Raw genomic sequence first — 27,500 nt, 5'->3', positions numbered from 1 at the left:
CACCGTCTGACACTTTCCTCTCCTTCCTCACTCCCCACCCAACTGCCCCCCCTTCTCCCTTACTGACGGGTCCCTCATTACTGCACTGGTAGTGCTGCTAGGTTAATACTGTGCATTAATTGGCATCCCAACATTGTAAGTAATGCATTGCATCTGTTAGGACGCAGTAACCTGTTGTGTCATATCTCTTTTTGTCATCTCTCTTCCCTTCTACAGCCATTTTATTTCCCTCTCTGCTCTGACTGATGTCCAGACATGACTAACCTTTGCAATGTTGAAAGTTTCAAGGGCACTCACCTGTGACAGGGCATGTGTTAAAAGCTTCTTTTTTATCTTACCTAATTCAGTCAGTTTAAAACTGAATTAAGTGTTGAATTGTAGTATTTTCAGGGATTATTTTTCAACATAAATTGGGTGTCACCGTTTAAAACAAACCTGTACACGTTACGGCTCCACCAGAGATGCATTAAATATAAAAATGTCATGCGTCCAGTGATTGATAGCAAGGACTGTGCAACATTGTGCACCACTTACAAAAAAAACCCTGAATAATTCACAAACTTTGACCAAACCAATTGCACTTTTAATTATGCAATGACCTCTGGAATACAAGCAGTTTTCAGAAAGAGTAAACTATCCTCTCTTACTTCTGACTGACTGAATGTGTGCAGGCAACAACCGCAGTGACAACCTGAAAAACTGAAACAAAACAAAACCACCTTTCTCTTTCAGACATGGACGAGTGTGAGAACGACTACAACGGAGGCTGTGTCCACGAGTGCATCAACATACCTGGCAACTACAGGTGCACCTGCTATGATGGATTCATGCTGGCCCACGACGGACACAACTGTCAGGGTAAGACCTGTCTTCAAAACGTGCCTCCTCTCTGCGTGTGTTTCTGTTACTGTAACAGGGTTGATGAAATTGACGGACTTGGTAAGACATGATATTGGTCCAAATGATCCCCATGAGGGTCTTTGAAATGGCAAAACAAAAAAGTGGCATCATGGGATTTTCATCTGGATATGTTGATGCTCATTGGTGTGTATCACTGAGTGTCTTTAGGTGTGTGTGTGTCTATGCATCCATCTGATCCAGTGCATGATTGTGAAAAGATCTGTGTGTGTGTGTGTGTGTGTGTGTGTGTGTGTGTCCCTCTCTAAGCCCGTCTGGCTCAGCTTGTCTCTCTCCAAGGAGTCCCTCTGTCATCGTTTGGAGGGTTTCCGTGATCTGTGCTGCTTTGTGCTTGTTTCTGTATACTGTTGGAAGGGCGCGCGGGGTTGAAGAGTTCTCTTACAGATATCTGGCTGTGCTTTATTACTGACAGATCCAGCCCATTTAGCCCCAGTGCTGCGTTATTGACTTAGTGTCAGTCAGAGTAATGTTTTTTTCTGCCATGTGCAACATGTAGTTCTCCAGGGATGTGCTCAAACACATTTCATCCGTCCTCAGCTGCTGACTGACGAGCGCAAAATAAAATCAGAAATATTAAAAAACATGTCGGTTTGGATGTCCGTGTGTCTTTGGTGGGATATGTTTTGGCATGTGTAAGTGTTATAGCTCATTCTTTGAGCCTTTGGAGAGACTGAGTGAGAGATTGAGTGCTAAAAGCAGCAGCCAGCAGTGCAGAGTAGCTGCTGAGTTGTGGATTCCCCTCACAGGGATGACTTTCAGACAGCTGACATAAAGCAGAGTTAAAGACGCCCACAGAGTTCAAATTGTTCTTAAGATGTTCATTAAAAAACATATTGAGGTTCCAAGTTGCATCTGTGGTTTCTGTTGGAGTAAAAGTTAAAAACATTGGCCACACAAATAAAGTAATATTTTACAGAAGTTAAACTGTCATTAGTCACGAACAAAACATGATTGTTTTTTTTACACCCAGTGCCAAACACTGGAGCGATTATAATAGAATAGAATAGAAGAGGTCTCACCCAGGAAAATATAAGCACAAAACATGTCCACAAGATAAAAATGTCACATTAACAGAAGACATTATGATCTCTCAATCATCCGACACTCTCATATTCAAGTTTACTGTAGTTTGTGGACCACACGAATTACATTTGGGATAGAAGAGCCCTTGTAGATCTTTCTATTTGCCAGGGGTATTCTATAGCCTTACCCTAAAGGAAGCAACTCAAACTCAGGGTTAGGGCTGGGCAATATTTAGATATTATATCGATATCGTGATATGAGACTAGATATCGTCTTAGATTTTGGATATCGTAATATCGTGATATGCCATAAGTGTTGTCTTTTTCTGGTTTTAAAGGCTGCATTACAGTAAAGTGATGTACTTTTCTGAACTTACCAGACTGTTGTAACTGTTCTATTATTTCCCTTTATCCACATTACTGATGATTATTTATCTAAAATCTAAGTGTGAAGATATTGTATTAAAGCACCAATAGTCAACCCTAGAATACCGTTGCAGTATCGATATCGAGGTATTTGGTCAAGAATATGGTGATATCTGATTTTCTCCATATCGCTCAGCCCTAATCAGGGTGGAGGGGATGTATTTTGTCATTGATGATGGACAGGGCTTTCCTGTGTACAGCTGTGCTGTCCCTGCTGTCTTAACAATCCTGGTCAGCGTGCAACTAGTACAGCTTTGTTTTGACTTCCAGATTGGGTTTGGCCCATTCTATTATGGGAAATTAGAAGAGATATCAGTCTTTGAGAATGTAAAAGCTGTTTTATGAAAAGGATTTTTACTGACTGACGTGGGGTGTTATCATAGCATTTTACTCACTGGCTAGTTAGTGGAATGCAGACATGGGAGTCACTGATAGAAACAGCTTTACAACAGCAGGAATCACAAGTCTCACATGTTAAACAGGGTTAAACCCAACTAAAATGTTGAATTAAATGTATAAAACAAAGGGTGAAGTAACATAATGTAGGTCTAATCCTATAGTTCAGAGCTACTTCCTGCTTCAATTTGCAGAAATGGCCTATACATAATTTCTGGTTCTTTGTAAATATATTATATATAATATATTCTTTGTGTTATGAGGGTTAAACCCAAACCAACAATGTAGCTGATTATTAAAGTTTTGGATAAAATGTACATATAACTTATATCATATTAGTTTTTACTGGCTAAACAGCTACTAGGGCTACACAATTAATCGCAGTTTTATCCAAATCGCAATATGGACTAGTGCAATATCCAAATTGCAGGGGGGGGGTTAACATTAATATGAGTTCCCCCAGCCTGCCTATGGTCCCCCAGTGGCTAGAAATGGCGATAGGGGTAAACCGAGCCCTGGGTATCCTGCTCTGCCTTTGAGAAAATGAAAGCTCGGATGGGCCGATCTGGAATCTTCTCCTTATGACGTCATAAGGGGAAAGGTTACCTCCCCTTTCTCATGAGAAAGAGAGAGACATCATGGCTTGAAAACAAGCGAAGCATGGCAGTTGGTCAAGGCCACACCCCCACCCTCCACCTTGCCCCCCCCCCCCTCTCGCCTCCTCAATAGCATTTAAAGCTACAGACACAGAAATGGCACATCCTAAGGAAAGCTCATTGTGGGACTGGCTCTAGTGGCTGTAATTCTGCACCAAGGCTGAATTTCAGGAAAGAGACTTCAGATACAGTATTAGGGGACCACTAAGGTCTATATAAAAGAGACTTCAGATACAGTATTAGGGGACCACTAAGGCCTATATAAAAGAGACTTCAGATACAGTATTAGGGGACCACTAAGGTCTATATAAAAGAGACTTCAGATACAGTATTAGGGGACCACTAAGGTCTATATAAAAGAGACTTCAGATACAGTATTAGGGGACCACTAAGGTCTATATAAAAGGGACTTCAGATACAGTATTAGGGGACCACTAAGGTCTATATAAAAGAGACTTCAGATACAGTATTAGGGGACCACTAAGGTCTATATAAAAGAGACTTCAGATACAGTATTAGGGGACCACTGAGGTCTATATAAAAGAGACTTCAGATACAGTATTAGGGGACCACTAAGGTCTATATAAAAGAGACTTCAGATACAGTATTAGGGGACCACTAAGGTCTATATAAAAGAGACTTCAGATACAGTATTAGGGGACCACTAAGGTCTATATAAAAGAGACTTCAGATACAGTATTAGGGGACCACTAAGGTCTATATAAAAGAGACTTCAGATACAGTATTAGGGGACCACTAAGGTCTATATAAAAGAGACTTCAAATACAGTATTAGGGGACCACTAAGGTCTATATAAAAGAGACTTCAGATACAGTATTAGGAGACCACTAAGGTCTATATAAAGAGACTTCAGATACAGTATTAGGAGACCACTAAGGTCTATATAAAGAGACTTCAGATACAGTATTAGGAGACCACTAAGGTCTATATAAAGAGACTTCAGATACAGTATTAGGAGACCACTAAGGTCTATATAAAGAGACTTCAGATACAGTATTAGGAGACCACTAAGGTCTATATAAAGAGACTTCAGATACAGTATTAGGAGACCACTAAGGTCTATATAAAGAGACTTCAGATACAGTATTAGGGGACCACTAAGGCCTATATAAAAGAGACTCAGATACAGTATTAGGGGACCACTAAGGCCTATATAAAAGAGACTTCAGATACAGTATTAGGGGACCACTAAGGCCTATATAAAAGAGACTTCAGATACAGTATTAGGAGACCACTAAGGTCTATATAAAAGAGACTTCAGATACAGTATTAGGGGACCACTAAGGTCTATATAAAAGAGACTTTAGATACAGTATTAGCGGACCACTAAGGTCTATATAAAAGAGACTTTAGATACAGTATTGTGGGACCACTAAGGTCTATATAAAAGAGACTTTAGATACAGTATTGTGGGACCACTAAGGTCTATATAAAAGAGACTTTAGATACAGTATTGTGGGACCACTAAGGCCTATATAAAAGAGACTTCAGATACAGTATTAGGGGACCACTAAGGCCTATATAAAAGCATTCAAAAAGCAGCATGTCATAGGACCTTTAAAGGTAAAATATGTTCTCAAACCATTCTGAATCAAGTATTGTGGTGCTGCAGACACCAGGCCTACAAATGGGATCCTACAGACTTAAGAAAATCTTTGATTGGTACAGAGCCACTATATTTTATAAAATATAGTTTTTATATTTTTCACTGAAAATGAGAATAAAAAAATGATTCCATCATTCCCTCCAATATCGTGAAAACAATTGCAATATCACTCAAAATAATCGCAATTAGATATTTTGCTCATATCGTGCAGCCCTAATAGCTACTGCGCCAATAATGTTACCATGACACACTTATTACAAGTATGGATGCAAATACAATCCAACATATTAATGCAACCGAGCAGACTCAATTCTTAGTTATGCCCATATTCGACCAATTGTTATGAAGGTTCATTCTGCATCATCTGCATCATAACATAACCCTTTTTAAAATTCACCTTGAATGGAATTTTTTGTGTCCACTATTAAACGAACAGCTCCACCAGAAACGTCACCGCGGTGGGCCGCAGTGTAGACCTGTTGTAGATGTTAAGCCCTATAGTTCCTCAGAAAATACAGTTCAATCACAACTGCAAATATGCCTCATTGTGTGTAAATAGAGGTGAATAAATATATTAGTTTGTGTTGCAGCGAAGTGTCAGTTCCGTTTCATACGTAAAACATTTGGCGGCGGGGCGCGGGGGAGGGGGGTTGTTGTTCGGACATACCTGCCCCCACTGCTAAAAAAAAATCCTAAAGGAAACAATGGAAGTGATGGGGACAAAATCCACATTTCAAAATGTATCTGAAGTTAATTTGATCTGTCTGAGACAAATCAAGGCATCTTCTAAAGCTACAGTCTTTTTGGTTGAGAATTCTGTGTCCTTGCTGTGCTGCAATGGAGGGATAATAACCCAAAGAGGAACATTTGAAGATAGATTTGAAGCACGAAAGGAAGGCATTTGTATAAACAGGATGAATGCTTAGAGCAAGCATAAACTGTTTCAGTGTATGGGCATGGTTCTGTTGTTTTGGTGTTGTGGGTTTCCCTGTTTACTTCTATAAAGTTGGGAGTTTATATTTTCAAGCCAGCATCTAGTGTTCATTAGAGGAACTGCAGTTAAAGCCATTCCCACAGGAGCTTTAGCCGTGGTGGTGGCCTCAGTATCCAGAATCTCACACATCGAAACTGGTGGGTGAAATCGGATCACCCCGAGAGACATGATGGAAACAACTATAAAAATGAAACCCTAATAGACATTTGCCAGTTTTCTATATCAGAGCAGTGGGTCAGAGAGACGCTGTCTTTGTAACTGTGTCTGACAGTGTTTTGTGTTGTTTATTTCCTGTAAATGGGCCCCGACTGCCTACAGCCGCTAGCTCGCTGGTTAGCTGCTATGTCGTTCTGTGTGTTGTGGTTAACTGAGGAGAAGGGGCGTGAGGTTAGTGGCATTTCACCACACGTGTTTGTGCTGTGAATTCAAACGATACCAACTGAGTCATGTGAGAACTGTCATCACCTGCTCTCTTTACGGCCCGGCGGGAGGAAGCCAGCCCACGTCTGACTTCAACCCAGAGGCTGGCTTTAATGGATGCTCGCTGGATGCATGCAGCCTTAATGAACTGCTGCTAATTAAAACCGGGTTACTGAGTTCAAACAAGGCAGTAAAGCGTGAAATCAGACAATCAAAGCCAGTACAGCTTATGTGAGTCTCCTTTTGCTTTGCTTATTTCTACCTTCCTCTCTCTTTATTTGACTTGCTCTTTCTTTTTCTCATTTGGCGTTCTGTATTTCGTTCCACTTTAGTTTTAATCAGCCTCACTCTTTCTTTCTCTCCTCTGTTCTTTGAGTGGTCACTAAGACTATAGAGGCGCTATATAAATGCAGTCCATTTACCAGTCACCATTTATTTCTTAGTTGCTTCTTTTCTTCTCTCTGTTTTCTCTAATCTTCTTTCACCGTTTTATAATTCGTTCCTTTCTTTCCTCCACTGTTTCACTTTCCATTCCTCTTTTTCCTCCTTTTTGTTGTTCCAACAGTTTAGTTTTTTTCTTTAATTTTTGTTTCTTCTGCCTTCATTGCTCCTTCATTTCTTCCCTTCATAATTTCCTTCCATCCTGCCTTATATCTTTCCTTCATCCCCTTACCGTATTTGCTTTCTTATGTTCTTCTTTCTATTCTTGCTCCTTCTCTCTTTTTTCCTCTCCTCTCTTCCCTTTCTTTTTCTCCTCCTCGCATTTCCTCTCCTCCATTGTTTCCTCTCCTCTCTTTTTTCCTCTCCTCTCTTCCCTTTTTTTCTCCTCTCCTCTCATTTCCTCTCCTCTCTTTTTTTCTCCTCTCCTCTCATTTCCTCTCCTCCATTGTTTCCTCTCTTTTTTCCTCTCCTCTCTTCCCTTTTTTTCTCCTCTCCTCTCATTTCCTCTCCTCTCTTTTTTTCTCCTCTCCTCTCATTTCCTCTCCTCCATTGTTTCCTCTCCTCTCTTTTTTCCTCTCCTCTCTCTCTCGTCTCCCCTCCTGTTTCTTGCCGTTTGTCTCTCAGAGGTGATGAAGTCTATGTTGTTGAACGTCTGCGTTAAAACAGACTGATGGAGAAGACACTGCCTCACTGTGCCCCCCCTCCTCTCTCTGTGTCTCTCCATTACTGTATCCTTCTTTTTCTTTCTCTCTCTCTCCTTTTCTCCCATTGTCTCCCTGTCCCTTTTTCTCCCTCACTGCCTATATATTTCTATTTGTTTCTTAGTTTCCTTTTTAGTGTATCTCACGGCCTGTCATGCTCTGCCTATTTTTCCATCTACATCTCTCGGTTCTATTATACGCTTCCTGTCTGTCTGCAGACCTTGTACTAACTTTCATCTAATTATCTTAATAGCTGTCTGGTGTCCTTGCCTTTCCTTTTCCTTCTTCTCTGCCATCACATTTTAAATCTATTTGTCAGACGGATCACTGAGTGTTTTTACTAGATGTTCAACCATCAGCAGGTAACAGTAGCAGAGGTGTAGGCTGACTATAATAGTCAATGTGGTTATAGGAATGCTATAAAGACTTGCCTATTAATCTATTTAATGAGACGTTAGCTCTCTTGCTGTCAGTTGTCTCAGTATAGAACAGTTCAAATGTGCTCTAATCTTGAAATGTGCTGATCCGAGTTTAATGATCAATAATCATTGGGGGACCTTCTGACCTTTCCCACCTGTAACAGCCAAACACCATCCTTCTGAGTTTGCTTGTGAATAGGGCTGGGACGATTCATCGACGTAATCGACGTCATCGATTACAAAAATACGATCGATTTGCGTAACGTGCGTCGATGCGTCGGAAGATGGCAGCGCCCGTAAGCATGCATTCCTCTGAAGAAGCTGCAGCTAAATAACATCGCCAACAGTCAGCGTGATTTATGGTCCTTCAGAGGCTCCACGCAGAGCTTTCGGCGTAGCCCACGTAAGTGGCCTGAAGTTTCTACTTGTGCGTTTGTGCGTGCGTCGATCTCTTTAAGAGAACAGCAGGGCCGGCATGTGTGTGTGTGCGTGGGGAGTGTGTTTCTCTCACTATGCCTCTAGAGTCGGTACTTGCTCCGAAGCTAATCGCCATCACTCACTCTACCACGCCTTTTTTTATGGATCCCTCTACACTTCTAGGCAAGACCCGCCCTACGAAGCAGCCCTATTGTTTGACGTTAGGCATTGACCTCGAGTAGTTAAGGTTCGGATAGCCGATTGGTCAGGGGATAGGACCCGAACAAATCAGGTTCCGTGACCTCGCACAAGCATGGACGCCGTGCCAATCGTAGCGCACAAAAGCTATTGAAGGTCGGGTCTTGCCTAGAGCTGCAGTGGGTTCCATAAGAACGCCAACTACCACACACTCCCCACGCACACACTCATACCGACCCTGCTATTCTCTTAAAGAGATCGACGCACACACCAACGCACAAGTATAAACATCAGGCCACCTACGTAGGCTGGAGCCCCACCAGTGATTATCTTAACTGCATATTACTCCAGTGATGAAATAAATCCTTGTCATAGCCATTTTAAGTTTAAAGTCAAGTACGCAAGTAAAAATACTGATTCTCCAAAGTTCAGTTCAAAAATCTTTAACATAATATGCAAATAAATCATTAATTAATCGACTAATCGAAAAAATAATCGCTAGATTAATCAATGACAAAAATAGTGGTTAGGGACAGCCCTACGTGTGAAAGCCGCTGTCTTTACAAAAAGTTTATTAGTGAGCATGTATCGGAAAGGAGTATCTTAACTTAAGTAAATGTGGCAATACTACAATGCACAAATACTCCATTTATAGTAAAAGCCCCATAGTCAAAGGATTAGAGAAGCTAGTGTAGCTACAGTATTTCCTTCTGTAGCTAGTTGTTTTGTATGTATGATTTAAATCAGTAACTGTTGAAGTTACCTGTGATCACAATTACGTGTTATTTATTATGAATGCAGTGGAGTAAAAAGGAATATTTCCATTTGAAATAGAACTACATGTATAAAGTATTAGAAAGGAAAAAAAAGCTCAGGTAAAGTGAAAAAAATCCATGAAAGCAATATTTGAAATAGTTCATAACTTTCCACCACTGTTAAGGCTACTATAATGACAACCCATTCAGCTCATTGTTGTAAGAGGAGCACCACCTTTTCAGTCTAAAGCACCTGGTTTTACCAGTACTGCCACTGTGTGTCACCAATTTTTACAGTAGTATGCTGATAATGTTTAATGGTTCTGTCAGCAACTGGATGCCTTAGACTTGCTGAAGCTGAAAAAAAGAAGAAGGAATAAATGCAACTGACAACAAAAGAGGAAAAAAGCATCCTGCTCTTCTTCCTGCAGCACTACGCTGTTTGCAAAGTAGCATCTCGGTAATGAATGTCTGTAGGGCTCAGAGGACAAAACTTGATGGATAGTTTAAGGATGTTGGATATCAATTTGGAATAAGTGATGGATCTGGGCCGTGTCTGAAAACGCTGACAGGCAGAGCAGCTTTTCTCCTAAATCTGTCACACACGGACTTAAAATGTGGCTGGTTGCTCGGCCTTGCAAACACTTCCAAAAGTTATGTAAGATACTATGACATGGTCAGAACTGAGAGCACAGAAGCCTTTCTTTTAGAGCAGTACAGTAATTAGTACGGCAATTGTCTTCTTAAATAGTGCTTTAGCTTATAGGTTGAGGAGAGAGCAAGATTCCTTTGAAAGAGAGATCCTTCATTTGGAAGAAGTCGTGTGTGTGTTATTGTTCATCTCTGATTAGGGTTGGGTACCGTTTGGATTTTTATGATTCCGATGCCGAACCGGTACTTTTAAAATGATTCCGATTCCTAAACGATTCTTGAAAAACTGAAAAATGACATCAAAGAAAGGCTCTTTTATGGAGTTTTGCTTAAATTGAAAATTATTGAAATTTAACAATATATTAACGTTTTAAAGTACTTAGGTTTAAGTCACCTAACACATACTACAATAATTTAACAAATAACAGTTACACTAACAAGTAACAACAAAATAAATGTTGTTGAGTTAGTATGCCAACCATCTTCAAACTTTAGCAGTTCTTTAGCAGAAAAATGACCATATTTGCCTTCTCTGGCGAGATAGACACGTCTCCTGACTAATGGCATGTCCTGCACAGGAGAAACCTCTCTCAGATGGTGTCCAAGAGGCCTGTAGGCCTACACACAGGTAGGAGTTTGAAAGGGCAGACAATTTGGGGAGGCTGTCCCGCCTCCTCCACCACCAGGCTCCAGGGTCTTGTCCTGAACGATAGACTAGCAGAGAAAGTGTCCGTTTTGGTGAGCCCAGAGGGGAAAATATGTCTCTTGTGTCTCCCCCCTCTCTTTCCCCACTTTCCTGTCTACAGCTTTCCTGTCTATTAAAGGCTAAAATGCCCCAAAAAATGATCTTTAAAAAAAAAAGAAGAAAAAAGATTTGGGCCAGTCGTTTCTCTGTAATCCTGCTGACAGACAGACAAACCGAGCAGAAAACATGACCTCCTTGGCGGAGGTTATTAGCTTGTTCGTAAGCAAAGGTGTTGAGATGACTCCTAGTTTTAAAAGGAGCCTGTATTGTGTGGCTTACTTTGATGCCAGCAGCATGTCTGTTTTTGCACATGTGGTCTAGATATGTAAATAAGTAAGGTAAGGCGCTGTCATGTAGGATCGATATTTAGCCCACTTTAAGAAGATATAGGACACCGCAGATTGGGTAATGCGTTCCTGTGTATTGACTCATGGATACCATATCGTCACCAGCCTCTCTGATGCTTTATGTTCACTGTCATCGCTGACTGACGAGGTAAATAGGGCCCCATGATGCACGGCAACCATATAAACGGGTCTTTGAGAGACTGACACGTCGGCCTATTGTCTAATCGCAGTTTCCAACCTTCGGCTCCACGCTGCCCGTCAACAAGGACCTCAGCGTTTGTTATAATGTCTCACTCTCAAGTTCAGCAGGAGATTTACTGTATGAATAAGGGCACACAATCGCACACGCTCCCTCCCTTATCCCATGTATACATGCATGCACACAATTAATACTGGCAGCCTGTGTTCATCCAGAGACAGAAAGTGTCTTGTCTCTCGTATGATGAGCTGTTATAATGCCGCGCGGCAGCGCTGTGCCTTGAATCACCTGAGATGAGTTCAAAGATGCTGTAAATTAATATTGCATGTCTTCCATGACTTGTGGAAATGTAGGACCTGCTAACTGTCTGCATTGTGACTCATTAATCATATGTAATGTCAAGTCTGTCCTCAGAAGACATTTGTTGTAAGCTCAGCTGGAGAGGAATTTAGCTTTGATGTAACCCTTCAGACTTCAGAGTAAACTGCAGCGTTAAAGAGCAACAGCTCCATTTGAAAACAACATTTTGGTCCAACTTGTTTGTTTCTCCGTCAAACTTCACACTCAATTTATGTCTTTTTTTTCTCACACGCTCTGGGCCTGCCTGTGAAAAACAATAAAGACTTGGTGGCTTTTAATAGACCTAAAGCATGATATTGAGAAACCCGCAGAACCCTGTGGTGTTCTTAATGAGCTTTGGACGACAATCTACACTTAAGAGTGTTAAAAAAGGTTTGCGTGAGTGGGCAGGCAGGAAGTCACTTCATCATGTCCCAGATGCACTGTGTCAACATGGTAGGGCACTAATTGATTGTACCCTGATTAAAGAGCGGTGCTGTTCGGTTCCTTTCTTCCTTTTCATTTTGACTTTATTTATTTGGTTTTGGCGTGGACACAGCTGGGCTCAATGTGTCGGATCGTTCGGTGCCCTCTGTGAATGTCTGGTGCGCTTGCGAGAGTTTATTTTCCTTCCAACATGTCCTTTTCATTCCACGGTGAGATCTGAGAGGTGGCTGCGCAGCGGGGCATCAGCGAGCGCAGTGTGTCACAGAGAGGTCCAACATGTAACAGACAGGAGGTGGGAGGACGGGGGCAGATAAACTCAGGCAAGGTTTGCAAAGCTCACATGGAGCTATCCAATCCACATTCATGAAAGCCACTTGATTTTAAAATAGGGACCAAAGAGTAATTAAAGGATAGTTTCAAAACAAATATAAAATGTCAAGTTTGAACACTAAAACAGGTTTTAGCTAGTCCTCCTTTTCATAATGACCCTTACCTATTGACCCTCCAAATGTAAGTGATCCGCAGTCCTCCTCCTGTACATAAATGTATATAAAACGTTAATCTAAAGTTAATTTAAAGTTAATTCTGAGATAGACAAATTAAGTGGCTATCTTCCAAAGTTAAAGTCCTTATAGGGACACAATTCCCTCTTTATGTTAGTGTCCGTGCACTGCAGCTCAACAGGAAAACACTGAAAACACTATAACTTTGGAAGATACCCTCTCGATATACCTCATATTGACTTCAGCTTAATCTCGCATTGTCAGACCTTCCTCCACAGCGCTGCGGAGGAAGGTCTGGCTAGTCCACACAGCATTCCGGGATGGGAGAAGAACGTGCTCTGGTTTATCTGCATTTCTTTAAACCAATCACAATCGTCTAGGGCGGCCGGCGCCGCACGGAGCCACGGTGCCTCTGCAAAATAGCCTTAGGAAGGAACTTGTTTTGGTGGAACATGTGTACGTTCAAAAGTAGTTTTAGTCGTGCAACAGAAAACTCAGATTGGACAGATAGTCTAGCTAGCTGTCTGGATTTACCCTGCAGAGATCTGAGGAGCAGTTAACCATAGTCCTCAGAAATCCACCGGAGGTTAGAACACCAACACAAAGAAAGAGGAAGGGGACGGACATCCGGCCGTAAAGAGGTGCATCCGGGGAAATTTTCCGGCAGCACCCGAGCAATCCCGGAAGTGGAACGTCGTGGATAAAGACTAACTTCAGCTAAACTTAAAGATGCATTTTTGCACAGAACGAGGACTGTGGACTGTCCCCATCTCTTACATTAGAATCATGTGTACGGATCACTTGACAGCCAGTAAGGACAGGAATAACATAACAAAATATTTCAATGTACATATGTGCATATTGTATTCAAATCTGAACCTATTATTTAAGTAAAGGATTAAAACATATCTGTGTAATAAACCATAGTGTTGTACATTTTGTAAAAAATTGTGCAACACGAAAAAGTGTGAGGTAAGGAACCGATTCTCACTCACCCTTTGTGCTTTCATTGTAGCACATCATAAATGTCTCATGAATGAATATCATTTTGAAATGACTTTCTTCACTTTGTTTGCATCGTCACCGACAACTCTTTTACTCTTCTCCCGCATCTCTCTCGCTTCTCTTCGCCTCCCCTCAGCCTCACATCGCCTCCGTAACCCCTCCCTTCTGATGTGTCAAGCACATCCTCGTTGTGTCTAAACAAAATGTTATGCAAGTTTACACAAGCACAATCAAACAAAACAGAGGGGCTCCGGTCGAAACTTGCAAAATGGCCCTGTGGCCTGTGTTTATGCAGAAATGTTGGCAGAGATCAGTTGGACTTGGAGATGTCTACATTTCTTCTATCTCTCTCTCTCTCTCTCTCTCTCTCTCTCTCTCTGTCTCTCTCTCTACCCCCCCCCCCCCAACTCTTGGTGCACCTCCATCAAGGATGGGCTGCATTAATGTAAACTTGAACGCCTGACTGCCTAAAGAGTTTCTGTTGCTTCATGCTAGTGGATTCATATACAGTTGTGTCCAGAATAATAGCAGTGTGTTTAAAAAAGTGAATAATGCTCAGCATCCTTAGAATAGCTTTTAATTCCATAATATCAATGCATTGGGAACACTGCACATTCAATTCCAAATCAAAACATGACCAAAATTGATCAAATTTGTGTTATACCTTTACAGAAAGTGAAGAAAAAGGAATATTAGGCTGTTCAAAAAAATAGCAGTATTTGAATTTTTCTTTACAAACTCAAACATTTACTTTATAAACTGACAAATGTCTCAAGGGTTTGCTTTACTTTGAATCACTGCACTAATATTTAGTTGCATAACCATTATTTCTGAGAACTGCTTCACATCTGTGTTGCATGGAGTCGACCAACTTCTGGCACCTGTGAACAGGTATTCCAGCCCAGGACCATTGAACTACATTCCACAATAACTCTGCATTACTGGGTTTTGCCTCAGAAACAGCATTTTTGATATTTTCTATAGGATTGAGGTCTGGGGATTGGGCTGGCCACTCCATAACATCAATCTTGTTCATCTGGAACCAAGACTTTGCTCGCTTAATGGTGTGTTTTGGGTCATTGTCTTGTTGAAAGACCCATTTCAAAGGCATTTCCTCTTCAGCATAAGGCAACATGACCTCTTCAAGTATTTTGATGTATTGAAACTGATCCATGATCCCTGGTATGTGATAAATAGGCCCAACACCACAGTATGAGAAACATCCCCATAACATGATTTTTGCACCACCATGCTTACTGTCTTCACAGTGTACTGTGGCTTGAATTCAGTGCATGGGGGTCGTCGGACAAACTGTCTGCGGCCCCTACACCCAAAAAGAACAATTTTGCTTTCATCAGTTGCGCCATTTCTCCTTTGGCCAGTCAATGTGTCCTTTGGCAAATTTCAACCTATTCAGTACATGTCTTTTTTTCAGCAGTGGGACTTTGCGGGGGCTTCTAGCTGATAGTTTGCTTCACATAGCCTTCTTCTGATCCTAACAGTACTCACAGGTAACTTTAAGTCTTCTTTGATTTCCCTGGGGCTGATCATTGGTTGAGCCTTTGCCATTTTGGCTATTCTTCGATCCATTCGAATGGTAGTTGACCGTTTTTTCCCACGTCGTTCAGACTTTGGATGCCATTTCAAGGCATTTGAAATCATTTTGGCTGAGCAGCCTATAATTTTCTGCACTTCTTTATATGTTTTCCCCTCTCCAATCAACTTTTTAATCAAAGTCCGCTGTTCCTCAGAGCAATGTCTGGAACGACCCATTTTGCTGAGTATTTCAGTGTGAAATGCACTATAACCAGCATGCACAACATTTGCTTCCTTCCTTCCTTAAATATGGGCCATAGTTGATACCTGTTTCTTCACAGAATCAATCACCTCACTAATTGAACACAACACTGCTATTATTTTGAACATGCCCCTTTCAATTACAGATTCAATTACACAGAATGAGCAGCATGCATGTCATGACTGTTGGGTCTGTTGGTTTTCTATGACTCTACAACACTTACTAGTAAATTATTTGCCATGTAGAAATATCACTTCTACCAAAAAAATTGATTTATGAGGTTAGTGATGTTGGACTGCTATTATTTTGAACACAACTGTAGCTAAGCATTCACACGGCAACCCCCAAATGACTAGTTTTCATTCTAGAAGCAGGACTGCAAGCCCTCGGACAGCATGCCGGACATCACAGCCCATTCAAAGCATGGACCAAGTGTTTAGAGTTGTGTAATTGTGTTGTTGGTGGTGGCGGGTGATACAGAGGCAGACCTTAGCAAATAAAAGGCTACAGAGTAGAGTCAGCAGTTGGTAAGTGTTTGGCAGCGGCTCTAACAGCTGTATACAGCAGCATCTGTTCATCTATGCATTTGGCACTACTCTATCTTCTGTTTTTGGCCTCCCGCCTCCCTAAATTCTCAGCCTAGGCTCTGTAACTGGGTGAGCGTCGGTGCTGGCGTCTGTTTTCTCTGGATTTTTAAGGTTCCCTTGGAGCTGATCTCCTTCCCCATTAAATCCACGTAGGGGCCACTTCAGTAAACCGATATAAGAAGAAGGAGAAAGTGGAGAAAAGATGAGTGTAGGATGAACATCTTGACAAAATAAGTATATTTTAGTACATCTGTATAGGGCTGAATGATTAATCGTTTTCACATCGAAATCGTGATGAAAGAATGAAAAGAGAGAATGATAGAATGCCATTAGCTAATCGTGAAAACCGCGATTAATCGAATGTTTGGTGTAACATTTGGTTTAACATTACTTATTCCTCCTTTTATTATTATATTATTATTATATTTTTTCATAAGTTAAATGCTGGAATCATGTTGCATATCACAGATAATTAACAGAAATGTCCTATTTTCTGTGGATTTTTGATTTATATTGTATGACTATTTAAAATGATGGTAGAAGTTGCATTATGTAGATGCTGCTATTGAACTGAGTCATATCAGACATTTCAGTTTACAGGAAAGTACCGATATTTATTTTATTGGAATTGTTTTTAATTATTATAACTTTAGCTTTTGTGATAAATGTTCTGTGTTTGACTCTTCAATGTCCCAAACCCTTCATATCCATATTCTCATCCTTACATAAAAAATATACAGCAGTTTGGATGGTGTCCCATGTTATAATGCTTCATGACATGTTTCTGTTACACAGTGAATGTTGAACTTTAGCTAAACCTAATTAAAAAAATAAATAAAAATGAATCGCAATATCTGATTCGTGATCGTTCTGAATCATTCGGCCCTACATCTGTATCACTGGTTCTCCAAGCAGTGCGAGCAGATAGGAGAAGATGGAGCAGACGGAAGGCTCTGTGTCTAACGTTGGACCACTGAGGGAGAGATTTAAGGGCTCCTCTCCTGCCCACCTTCTCCTCTTCTCTCCCACCAGAGGTTAACGTGACACTAAAATATTCTCTCTCTCTCCACACAATGTTCAGCCTTAAAGGCGCCGTCCCCCCTGCAGACGTTTAACAAGCCTACCGTCACCTTCCACAAGTAGAGAATGAGTTTGCCGGTAAAGCTGCAAATAAAAAAAAGCCTAGAGTAAGTGTCAGGAGCTGAGAGGAGCCAGGCAGGTAGACGGGAAAACCCGGGGTGTGAAGGGAGTGTCCCATAAAGATTTTTTTTTTTTTTTATAGAATGGACCAAACGTGTAACACAACTTACACACACACACACACACACACACACACACACACACACACACACACACACACACACACACATTTTTCTTGTCAGTACAGCATAAAAGCTCACATCTTACAATTGATTTAAAATGAGATCCCAACACTTTTTCTTTACTGTCACATTGTAATGGAGCTGGTTAAATATAATTTTTAGTATTTTCTTTGGCAATAACTAGATTTCATAGAGACCATGTCCTCTCAAGAACAACAGCATAAGAAGCAGAGTCATTTTATCAAGTGCCCCAAAACAACCTGTTTTATGTTCAAGTGACAGAGTCCTCCATAGCGGCCTTAGTAATGACAGCTGGAGCAGGGGAAGAAGCCAGTTTACGTTGTTATAGAGTGACAGGGAGGAGGCCGGGGTGGGTGGATGAGTCAACAAAATGGAGGAGACTTCAACACGGGAGACCGCTGTTCGTTTCCTGTTTCCAGCCAACAATCAACATTGGTGTCTTTTCCCCGTAGTTTTGAGCCAAACCACAATGTTTGAACCTAAACCAGGATCTTTCCCAAAACCTAACCAAACCTTAACCATAGTGCTGTCACATAACAAAACAGATTTCTTTCTTTCTTTTTTTAACCAGCAATTTGTAACAGTTTATCATCCTGCTGGTAGGGTCGTCCCATCAGAAAACCCTTCTACAGTATATGTGTTTCTACAGGCAATTACAAATCATATATTTAGTGGTTCAATGTGGGGGATTTGTTCATTCCGTCCCAACGAGGCACTTTTGAATTGCACAGAGTCAAGTGAGCAGTAGTTCCCAAAGCCTTAACCTTGACGGTATCCGTTAATAAAGCGTGTATAGGCTCAGGTAGAACAAGGTTGGACATTGTGTCCAGCATGATAAAAGCCAAGTGGTACATACATATTTTAAGGGCAGCTATGTGTCTTTTTGTCTTTCTGTATGTCTATTCTTTCTTCCCTCTACAGTATGTCCACAGTATATCTATGTTTGTGTAACCTGTCTGCTAGATCAACCTCGGAACCTCAGACTAAACACAATGAAAAGTCATTCTGGCACTGCGCGCCCGCACATACACACACACACACACACACACACACACACACACACACACACACACACACACACACACACACACACACACACACACACACACTCCCACTCACCTACGGGCAGCCCTGTTTAATCCCTGTTAAAGTCAGTCGAGGGTGTTACATGTTTGCAGTTCACTTCAGCCCCATCGAAATGCCCCGTTGGAAATTTACTGGCCTTTCAGCGGCACAGTGGGGCCCTATAAACACACTCATGCACCAGTATGTGCCCATATCACACTCACACACACTGTAGATGCTCAGGTTGTCAGACCCCTGTTACCACCTAGTGCCAGGAGTTTGATTCTGCCACCTATGGTGCCATGTGTGTGTGTGTGTGTGTGTGTGTGTGTGTGCGTGCGTGTGTGTGCGTGCGTGTGTGTGTGTGTGTCACATTCCTGACTCTGGTGTCATCCCTTTCATTCGACATTTCCCGGCACATAAACTTTCGGTGACACCATTGGCTGCTATTCCACCATGCTGCCATGGTTGACATTATCTCTCTCTCTCTCTCTCTCCATCCTAACAGATGTGGACGAGTGTGTGGACAACAACGGCGGATGCCAGCAAGTGTGTGTCAACACCATGGGGAGCTACGAGTGTCAGTGCACAGACAGCTTCTTCCTCAGCGACAACCAGCATACCTGCATCCATCGCTCCGATGGTAAGACTGGAACCGAGACAGAGAGCACTGTGAGAGCTGTTTTCTTCCACTGTCTGGAAAGCAAAGAGAACATGTAGAGCTTTATTTGTGTAAAGCTACTCGATGCTCCTTGCTCAATCTTCAACTAAACACAGGGATTACATTGTCTAAAATGTTTTAGGTTTTGGGGTAACTGGATCCGATTGCTGGAATCTGCTTGAAAATGTGACAAAGCATTTCTTCATTATAGGTGAAGTGAATTCATGCAAAGTCATTGTAAAGAAGTGGACAGATGAGTGCTGCTGTGCTCTATTAGGTGCATACTTAGAGGAAGAGGTGTGTTCAATGCAGTCATTTAATCTCATGGCATTGGAAGACTTGATTTTTCAGACACGTTATTTCTTTAAATATTATCCTATAGGCATGGAGTATGAGTCAATGAGCCCTCGGGAACAGACATGTAAACCCCCCCCCCACCCCTCCTGTATATTAGCAAGACACCCAGACTGAACCATTTACAGAAGCTGCATCATTTGTAGTTGTTTTGTGTCTCCTATTCTCCATCAAGAAATGTTTACAGTCACTTCAAACAGAGGCTTTGGACCAGGCGCTCCATGACCCCTTGGGCCCCTGCGCCTGTGACCGCTAAGCCCATTCAGTGAGCCGTAGGGTTCCAGAGGGTTTTCTTGTATTCCAGATAACCTCGGGCGCCTTTGAGTGGAAAGAAAGGATCATTTTGGTTTCACTTTCGGGTATCGTAACAACTGTACAGTTTCTGATTATGATAAATATCTGAGCAAAACAAATGGTAGTCAAAGGGGAGACTACATTTACAGCACCATGCAATGGCCAATGAAAACCTTTCATTTGAAACCGTTTTTAGCCATGCTGGGGCATGGCCCGAGGGGTGGCAATGTCCAGACTGAAATATCTCAGAAACTGTTGGATGGATGACTGTGATATTAGATACAGATATCCATGGATGGATGAATCCCAATGGCTGTGTTGATCCCCTGACTCTTCCTGTAGCACCACAGTCTCACTGGTCTATCAGCTTTGTCCCAGGCTCCAACCCATTCCTCAAATTTAGATTGTGTCCTAAAAAAAAGTAACCTGTAGGTTTACATCCCACACACTACATTCACATTTTTCCTCCGTCTATAGGAGAAAACATATCGGCCAGTTTGAGGAAAATAGGGGGCCTGTAAAATGCTTTGATGACATGTTGATCCTTGTGAACATGAAGCTACTTCAGTCTTGAAATGGATCTCCCCTCATTTATATCCCTGATCTTTTAGTGCCTCCTAAAAAGTGATCTCCCTTGTGCGTGACACTATGACATGCTTTCTGCATCACAAGGAGAGGTGGGATTCGAGGGCACTGACATCATGCCTCTGGCTTGGTCAGTCCCCCTCCACACCCACAGTGGCATTAGATTTCTTAAAACCGCTTGACCCCACTACCCTGGCATCCCCGACCCATTACGCCTGTCACGTTTAATTTATGGGCTCAATCGGCAGAGGCGAAAGGGTGCTGAAGGAGCGGTGATCCCGAGGTGAGGAGGGGCTGCCTTCTCCTTCCCTCTAACACACACACACACACACACACACACACACACACACACACACACACACACACATTATCCAAGCACAATGCTCACATGCATGCAGCTGTGAATGGGCACAGTGTGGCAGTGAAGTTCAAAGACAGATGAGTGGACAGTCATCCGTCATCTTTGCAAAGGCACAAAAAAAGGAGACACTGGAGGAATGTGGTGAGGGATGAATAGAGAGAGAGAGAGAGAGAGAGAGAGAGAGAGAGAGAGAGAGAGATCAAATACAGGAGGAGGCTGCCACCTCTCCTTTATCCTCTCCCTCTTTTCCCCGGCTGCTCACAGTGTTGGTGTGGTCAGCATGAAGGCGTGTTAGGAGCCAGTGTCAGGATGTTAGAGGATTCTCTGTGGAGACATTCAGAGAAAGAGGTGAAAGAGATGCAGAAATAGAAATGTGTTTGCTCACTGGAAACCCTATAAACCAGCATGTGAATACATCTACCCTCATCCTCTCCTTCAAAACTATTTCTGAAGATTTCGGGGTAGAATTCAAGTGACAGCCTTTGAGCGCTCTCCCGTTGTATGGTAGATTAGCAAAGTTGCGCCACAGAATGAGAGCACACGTTAAACAAATGCAAATTGAATCACCAAATTCCATTGACTCGTTTCCATTTTTAAAGGTAAAAAAAAAAAAAAGATCTTTTGAATTCCTGATTCTTAAAACAAAGGCTAAAGGTATTTTATTAAACCATATATGTATCCAATTAAATGTCAAAAATCGATATATTTTCAGGGTCAAAGCAGTTACTGTGTCAACATGTGTAATTCCGGCTCCTGTCAGAGGGATGTTCACGGTAAACAAGCAGCGGTGTATTCTTGTTGCCCTGCTCTGGCAGGCTGTTCCGAGCCTTTAACCACCAGCACACCGCCCCCGCCCCATCCGGAGATCCTCAATCAGACACTTGTCTCCTCTCCTCCTCCTGCACAGGAATAGCAGCAGCATCCCGGTGTCCCACAGGAATCTCCTTGCAAATGTTTTTTTTTCCATCTCTCCTACCGTGGCCTGCTTCTCTCTATCTCTTCTCTCTTCTCTTTGTCTCTTTTTATTCACTTTCTTTATTTCATCTTCCAAAGGTTCCACCCTAAACCGGAATAGGACCTCTCACACTCCCACACAGCCGTGTAAAGTGGCTATATGTAACTTTCAGTTTGTGTTGATTCCAGCGGCCGCTTTGGACAAAAGCGGTAGTGTTTATACCCCACTTGCTGTCGTAAAGCTCTTTTCTTTACGGTGCTGTATTATTCACTGTAGTTTACTGAGTTAGTGTTACCGGAAGGTCATAATAGTTGCGATGAATGTTTTGCTCAGACAGAAAATCATTAATTTATAAGAGAATACATTACAGATGCATCGTTGCATTTCAAGTGTTGCATACGGTAACTTAGCCTACTTTGGATGTCTCGTGAGATAAACTGGGTATCAACGTTATCAATGCATTCAAATTCATACTTCGATTCATATAGCACATTTCATGAAACCCACGGACGCTTTACACAAGTACAGGGGGACAAGGGAACAGAAAAAAGTAGGCCAACACAAACACAGACTGAAACAAAAAACGGCCCTAAGTGGAAGGGGGGCGTAATTAAATGTTGGTTACTGACGTACAACCACATTCAGCATTGTAAAGTTATTTTATGAATGACATAGACATATTACATACCTGAGGGCCAATGTGGGGTCAGTTTTGAATCATTTACAATCCCCGTAATTGTCTCCTGTTAAAGCCCGACCGAGTATGACTCGGATTTCGCCCGTTGTCTTTCCCTTTTAGCTTTTAGCTCTTCGTTAAATTTCCTTCTTTTCTGTGATGGCCCTGCCCCAGTATCAGCAGATAACTTCTACAATAACATTAAAATACAATTAGGCCTATATAAATAAATCTCCTGCTTCCCTTTACCTGGCTGGATACTCACTAACACAGGCTTCTCTGGTGTTTTGCCGAAATCTGTGACCCATCAGAATGTGTTACCGTAGCGCCGTCTCCCAGCTGAAAATCATTTTGTGACTTTGCAGGGAAAATTGGGCGATGCAAAGGCATTAATAAAAACTATATAAAACTAGCGCTCCTTTCACTGTTAGTCTCGTTTACTGTTACAGGTCATTTATGATCATCAGATGGACCAAACTACGTCACTAGTTAAAACTAGCTCTGCAGCTATAACCCTAACCCTAACTTAGTGCTCAGCAGGGAGCAGAAATTAAAAAAAAAAACTAAACAAATGTAGCATTTTTAGGTGTAATATATAATAATACATCACACACAGCATTTTTCTGAAGAACAAGTACTTTTACTTTTGATACTATAAGTACACATTGCTGATAATACTGCTGATACTACTTCTGTACTTATTTGTAGAATTTCAAACGCAGGACTTTCACATGTAATGTTTTTTTTACATTGTCCTTTTACTGGAAGGATTTGAGTACTGTACTTCAGATCATCTATTTTAGGTGAATCTCACATATTCGCACCTTGAAGAGCGTAAGTTTTTGTAACATATCCTGTGGAAATTGATGACCATATTGCTCAAAGTATCAGAAGTCACGTTTGAAAAAATTCAGTGAAACTTCGTTTGCACAAAAAGGATTTTTCACTCGCTTGAGGTTTTCTTTTTAGCCTGACATGGTCTGATTCTGCTCCACTGGGCTGTGATTATGGGGCGTGTTTCAACCGAACCAGGAAAAAAAAATGCCTCTGCACTCAATTGGATAGACCTACAACCAATCAGAGCAACGTATGAGTGACGTATGTTGAGCGACACATAGTTGTCCCTGGCTTCTCTCGTGTCTCTTAAGTATAAAGGCTACGTAGTTCTCTTAATACATCCATGGTATAACGTGGCAAAATGAAATACTTTTATTATCACCACCAGGAGGTGAAACTGAGTGCCACCACACATAAGGTTGATTGTGGGCGACAATACTGTCGTGGTTAGCTCGCCGAAACACTACTGCTGAAGTTGCTGGCTGGCTCAGCAACGTTAGCTAATGTCCGCTAGCATACGTACAGGCTAACTATAGCCAGTTAGCTTTGTGTGTAACGTATCAAAAACCCACCCATCTCGTAGGAGCGAAGCTTAATATTTCATTCAATAAAATTATGGTAAAAAAAGGAGCACTAACGCCACAGGTCTTATGTTCGGACTCGAGTCCAAGACCGGACTCGAGTACTACAGCCCTGGTTACCGTTCTCTTAATACATCCACGCTAGCTACTAGCTACCGCTGATGTTAGCTACTAGCCGATAGCCTCGGCAGTTGTGCAATAGAACACACGGTGAATTACAGCCATTAGCTATATCCATTATTACAGCTACAGGACCTCGGGAGAACCGTCATATGTCCCACGGGTCTGCTCCATGGATGTATTAAGAGAACGGTTGGAACGCGACATTCAAACAAATTCAACACAAGCGCTCTTTGGTGACATGATTGATTACGTTACTGTTGATCATCTGTCCATCATCGTATAAAGCCCGCCCTGACAATTTGATTGGTGCAAACAGCTCTTGTTCGAGCATAGTTGCTCCACAGCGGCTCAAGTCCAGACTGAACTTCTCGACCTCAAGTGTTGTGGGCGGGGCTAAGTTCGGCTGCCATCCAGGCTAGTTTTCTTTTGCCTTTGTGGAAAAAGAGTTGATGCTCTGAATGAGAAATACAAACCCCCTTTGTCGAATACGTTCTGACAGAGCAAACCTTTAACTCACAGGACTGATTAGCTGTTTCCGCTGTCAATGTCTTAATATCGCGTGTTGTTGTTGTTGTTGTGTTGTGTGGACTAGCCAGACCTTCCTCCGCAGCGCTGTGAGCAGCTAATAGAGTCATACAGTACAGCAATGTACACATACCGCAGGCCTTCTTCTGTGGTTCACACCGGCCAACACATCTTTTCCCAATGTGGGTTGACCTCATCACATTCTTCTCCAACAACCTGTGTAGAGCTAAAATACAAAAAAAAGCTTTTAATTTGCTTGTATGTCATCATGTGTGTCATGCCAATTGACAGCCAGTCTGCTGAAGTCGTTAGCAGGAAAGTAGATACGTCTTATTGATCCTCACAGATCATAACTCACACAGTAAGGGACTTCTGGGCTACAAGTAGCTTCTGAAATTATAGTCTGGTAGATACAAATTATCACACACACACAACTGTTTTGTGTGTGTATGTGCAAGGCAGTTTGTGTATGTGTGTGTTTGTGTTAGATTGTTGCTTTGCACATGGTAAGTGTCAGCTCGCGGCTCATTTCTTTCTCCCTGACACTCGTCTGGAGGATAATAAAGCCTAGCAACAATTGTTTGTTCCATTATGGTGTGTTTTCCACTCTGCTGTGCTTCAGCAGCTCTGTCTGAAGCACATCCAGGCGAGAACCAAGACTCCCAATCTCGAGTTGGGGAAACAGCGAATGTTCCTGATCTGTCATGATGTGGGAGAGCTATGACCACATGAGTCAGGTATGGCTCACAGGCCCAACGGTGACACGCACGTAGAGCGGAGAAGCTCATTTCCAGTTTGGCAAATTTGAGGATCTCTAAAATAGAGGAACTGGCTTGTCAATGAAAGTGTTGCTGCCCTTGAAAAACGACGGTGCTGAGTTTGTTCCATCAGTAATTGCAGCGTAGCTCTCAGTTAACGTATGCCTCATGTAAAGGAACATCCTGCGTGTGATTTGCAGCAGCAGTGCAGAGGTTGATTAGTGGCAGTATTAGATGTCAACTTGATGCCTCAGAGTTGACCGGGTCTGTCTCTATGTCTGATATATTTATCATTCCTTTTGGACGATGTAGTCCCCGCCAAAACAGAGTGAAAACAATACGCTTGTAAATTTTTCTCTGAGCTCAACACCAAAGTTCCTGGCAAAGTTGGAGTTGGCAGTAAGTTGGGAATTTTAAACACCATCTCGTGTGGACGCCATGCCTGGCGCTCCAAGAGATTGTTTGGTCACAGGAGTCTCTGTGAACTGTGGAACACGATGACTAGGCGATTGTTAAAAGTGGACTGTGGCAAGAAAAACAAACGATTTTGATCAGAAAACACCTGAGAAAAAAACTAACACTATGGAAATGTTTTTTTGTTTTGTTTTTGAACACTTTTAGATGCCCTCACGTAAATGTGTTTCCCCACAGTTTCAAAAATCTTTGGGCGTCAGTCCAGTGTGTCTGAGCACAGCGCCGGGCCAGGTGGAGAAACTGTGGCTCGGTGTGATCTACGAGACACGTCGGCAGAGATGAATATGGGCCGTTGCCAGCTCCTGGAAGGCTGTATATAATGGCAGGGATTACAATTAAAGGAAGGCAATGGGCGGATGCATAGTGCTCAGTGTATAGTGCAGTGTAGCAGCTGGTAACTTTTAATAAACATAACAATTATTGTGATTATTTTTTATTAATCTGGAGACTCTTGATTAAACAATTACTACGGCTTTACGAACAGCTATTTCCCTGATGCTGTAAAACTGATATAATCTGAATCTTACTGAACATTATACACTTAAACAACTACTTCTATTATCACTTTCATGTTCTTGTATTATTACTTAGGGCATTGCTGCACTTTGGGGCCGCTTGGCCACCTTGTTACCAGAGACCTTACAGTCTCTTATATTTATATGTACTGCCTCGGGACCTGAGTTCTCCATTTCATTCCCTTTCATGTATGGCTTGTTCTGGAATGACAATAAATATACGTATCCTTACTAAAAGTTATAAAAGGAAATACTTATCGCCGTTTTCCAGAGTCAAAGGTGTCGCCTTCAACTTCTGTGTTTTATCGAGTCAACAGTCCAGACCCTGAAGACATTCAGTTTGGAGTCAGATATGACAAAAAAAAAAACGGCAGCAAATATTTACATTCGAGGAGCTGGAACTAAAGAATGTTTGGCAAAAACAACAAGAAGGACCTTTGTGTGTTGGTCAGGTCAACTGGAAACTCAAAGGAAGAATTTTTCATTGCTTTTGATTTATGATTTTTCCATTGGTATCCTCATTCAGTAACCCTTTGTTTAAGTATATAAAGCAAAGTCTAGCATTTATAAGCAGTTTATACACATACCATGTTGAAGCAGATATACAGACATTTTAAAGCCTTTATTAATATACAGTATTTGTCAAGAATCACGTCTCTTATGAAGACATATTTTACATGATTACAACTCTGTTTTACGATGTTGTTATTCATAATCTGTCTACAGCAGTCTGCCTTTATGGGTGCCCACAGGATGAGTTATAGTCTACATTGTAGTGTGTTATAAACCATTTATTACATCTTTGTATATTGAATGCTAAATAGGGGGACATAAAGTAAAGTGTTGCCATTATTTGAAATAATGACATGGCTCACACATACAGTGTCCTATGTGTTGAGAGAGAGAGAGGAAGTTCAAAGAGAGCAATGGATTATGGGAGCATGGGATGGGGGGAGCTGTTAATGTTGGGGGAGAAAAAGAGAAAAATAAACAGAGACAAACATAGTGGAGTGGACCAATGGAAGCTGCATACGTTTATTTGGAGTTGTGTGAGGAGAGGAAGCAGGCTGAGGCTGCTGACACACACACACACACACACACACACACACACACACACACACACACACACCTATAGACACAGATGCGTAGACATGTATTCATGCACAAAAATTCACACACTCGCCAACATGTACATACTCTTCTAGAAGGAGGAATTCTCACTTTAAACAAACCAAAGCAGGAAATTGGAGGTACAGGGAGCTTTTAAATGGCGGCCCAGGGGCATGTGGGAACTTTTAAGTACAGGGAGCTCTGTCTACCTGGCTCTTATCATCATCAATTACAAACATCATCAAAAGCCTGAAACACTTCACCTGTCATAC

At 41.8% G+C, this 27,500-nt stretch overlaps 1 protein-coding gene across 5 annotated transcripts in view; it reads left to right on the top strand.

The window, feature by feature from the left end:
* scube1 (signal peptide, CUB domain, EGF-like 1) overlaps nt 1–27,500 on the top strand; it is a 132,931-nt gene that overhangs the window by 29,427 nt on the left and 76,004 nt on the right. For all 5 annotated transcript variants that reach the window (XM_035995951.1, XM_031288197.2, XM_035995950.1 and 2 more), the window contains 2 exons: nt 733–858; nt 18,928–19,062. In XM_035995951.1, coding sequence (XP_035851844.1) covers nt 733–858; nt 18,928–19,062 — 261 coding nt within the window. The remainder of the gene's footprint in view (nt 1–732; nt 859–18,927; nt 19,063–27,500) is intronic.

Source organism: Sander lucioperca, chromosome 20, assembly GCF_008315115.2.
Source record: "Sander lucioperca isolate FBNREF2018 chromosome 20, SLUC_FBN_1.2, whole genome shotgun sequence".
NCBI lineage: Eukaryota > Metazoa > Chordata > Actinopteri > Perciformes > Percidae > Sander > Sander lucioperca.
The sequence above is the reverse complement of the archived record's forward strand: the minus strand, read 5'-3'. Positions and strand labels throughout refer to the sequence as shown.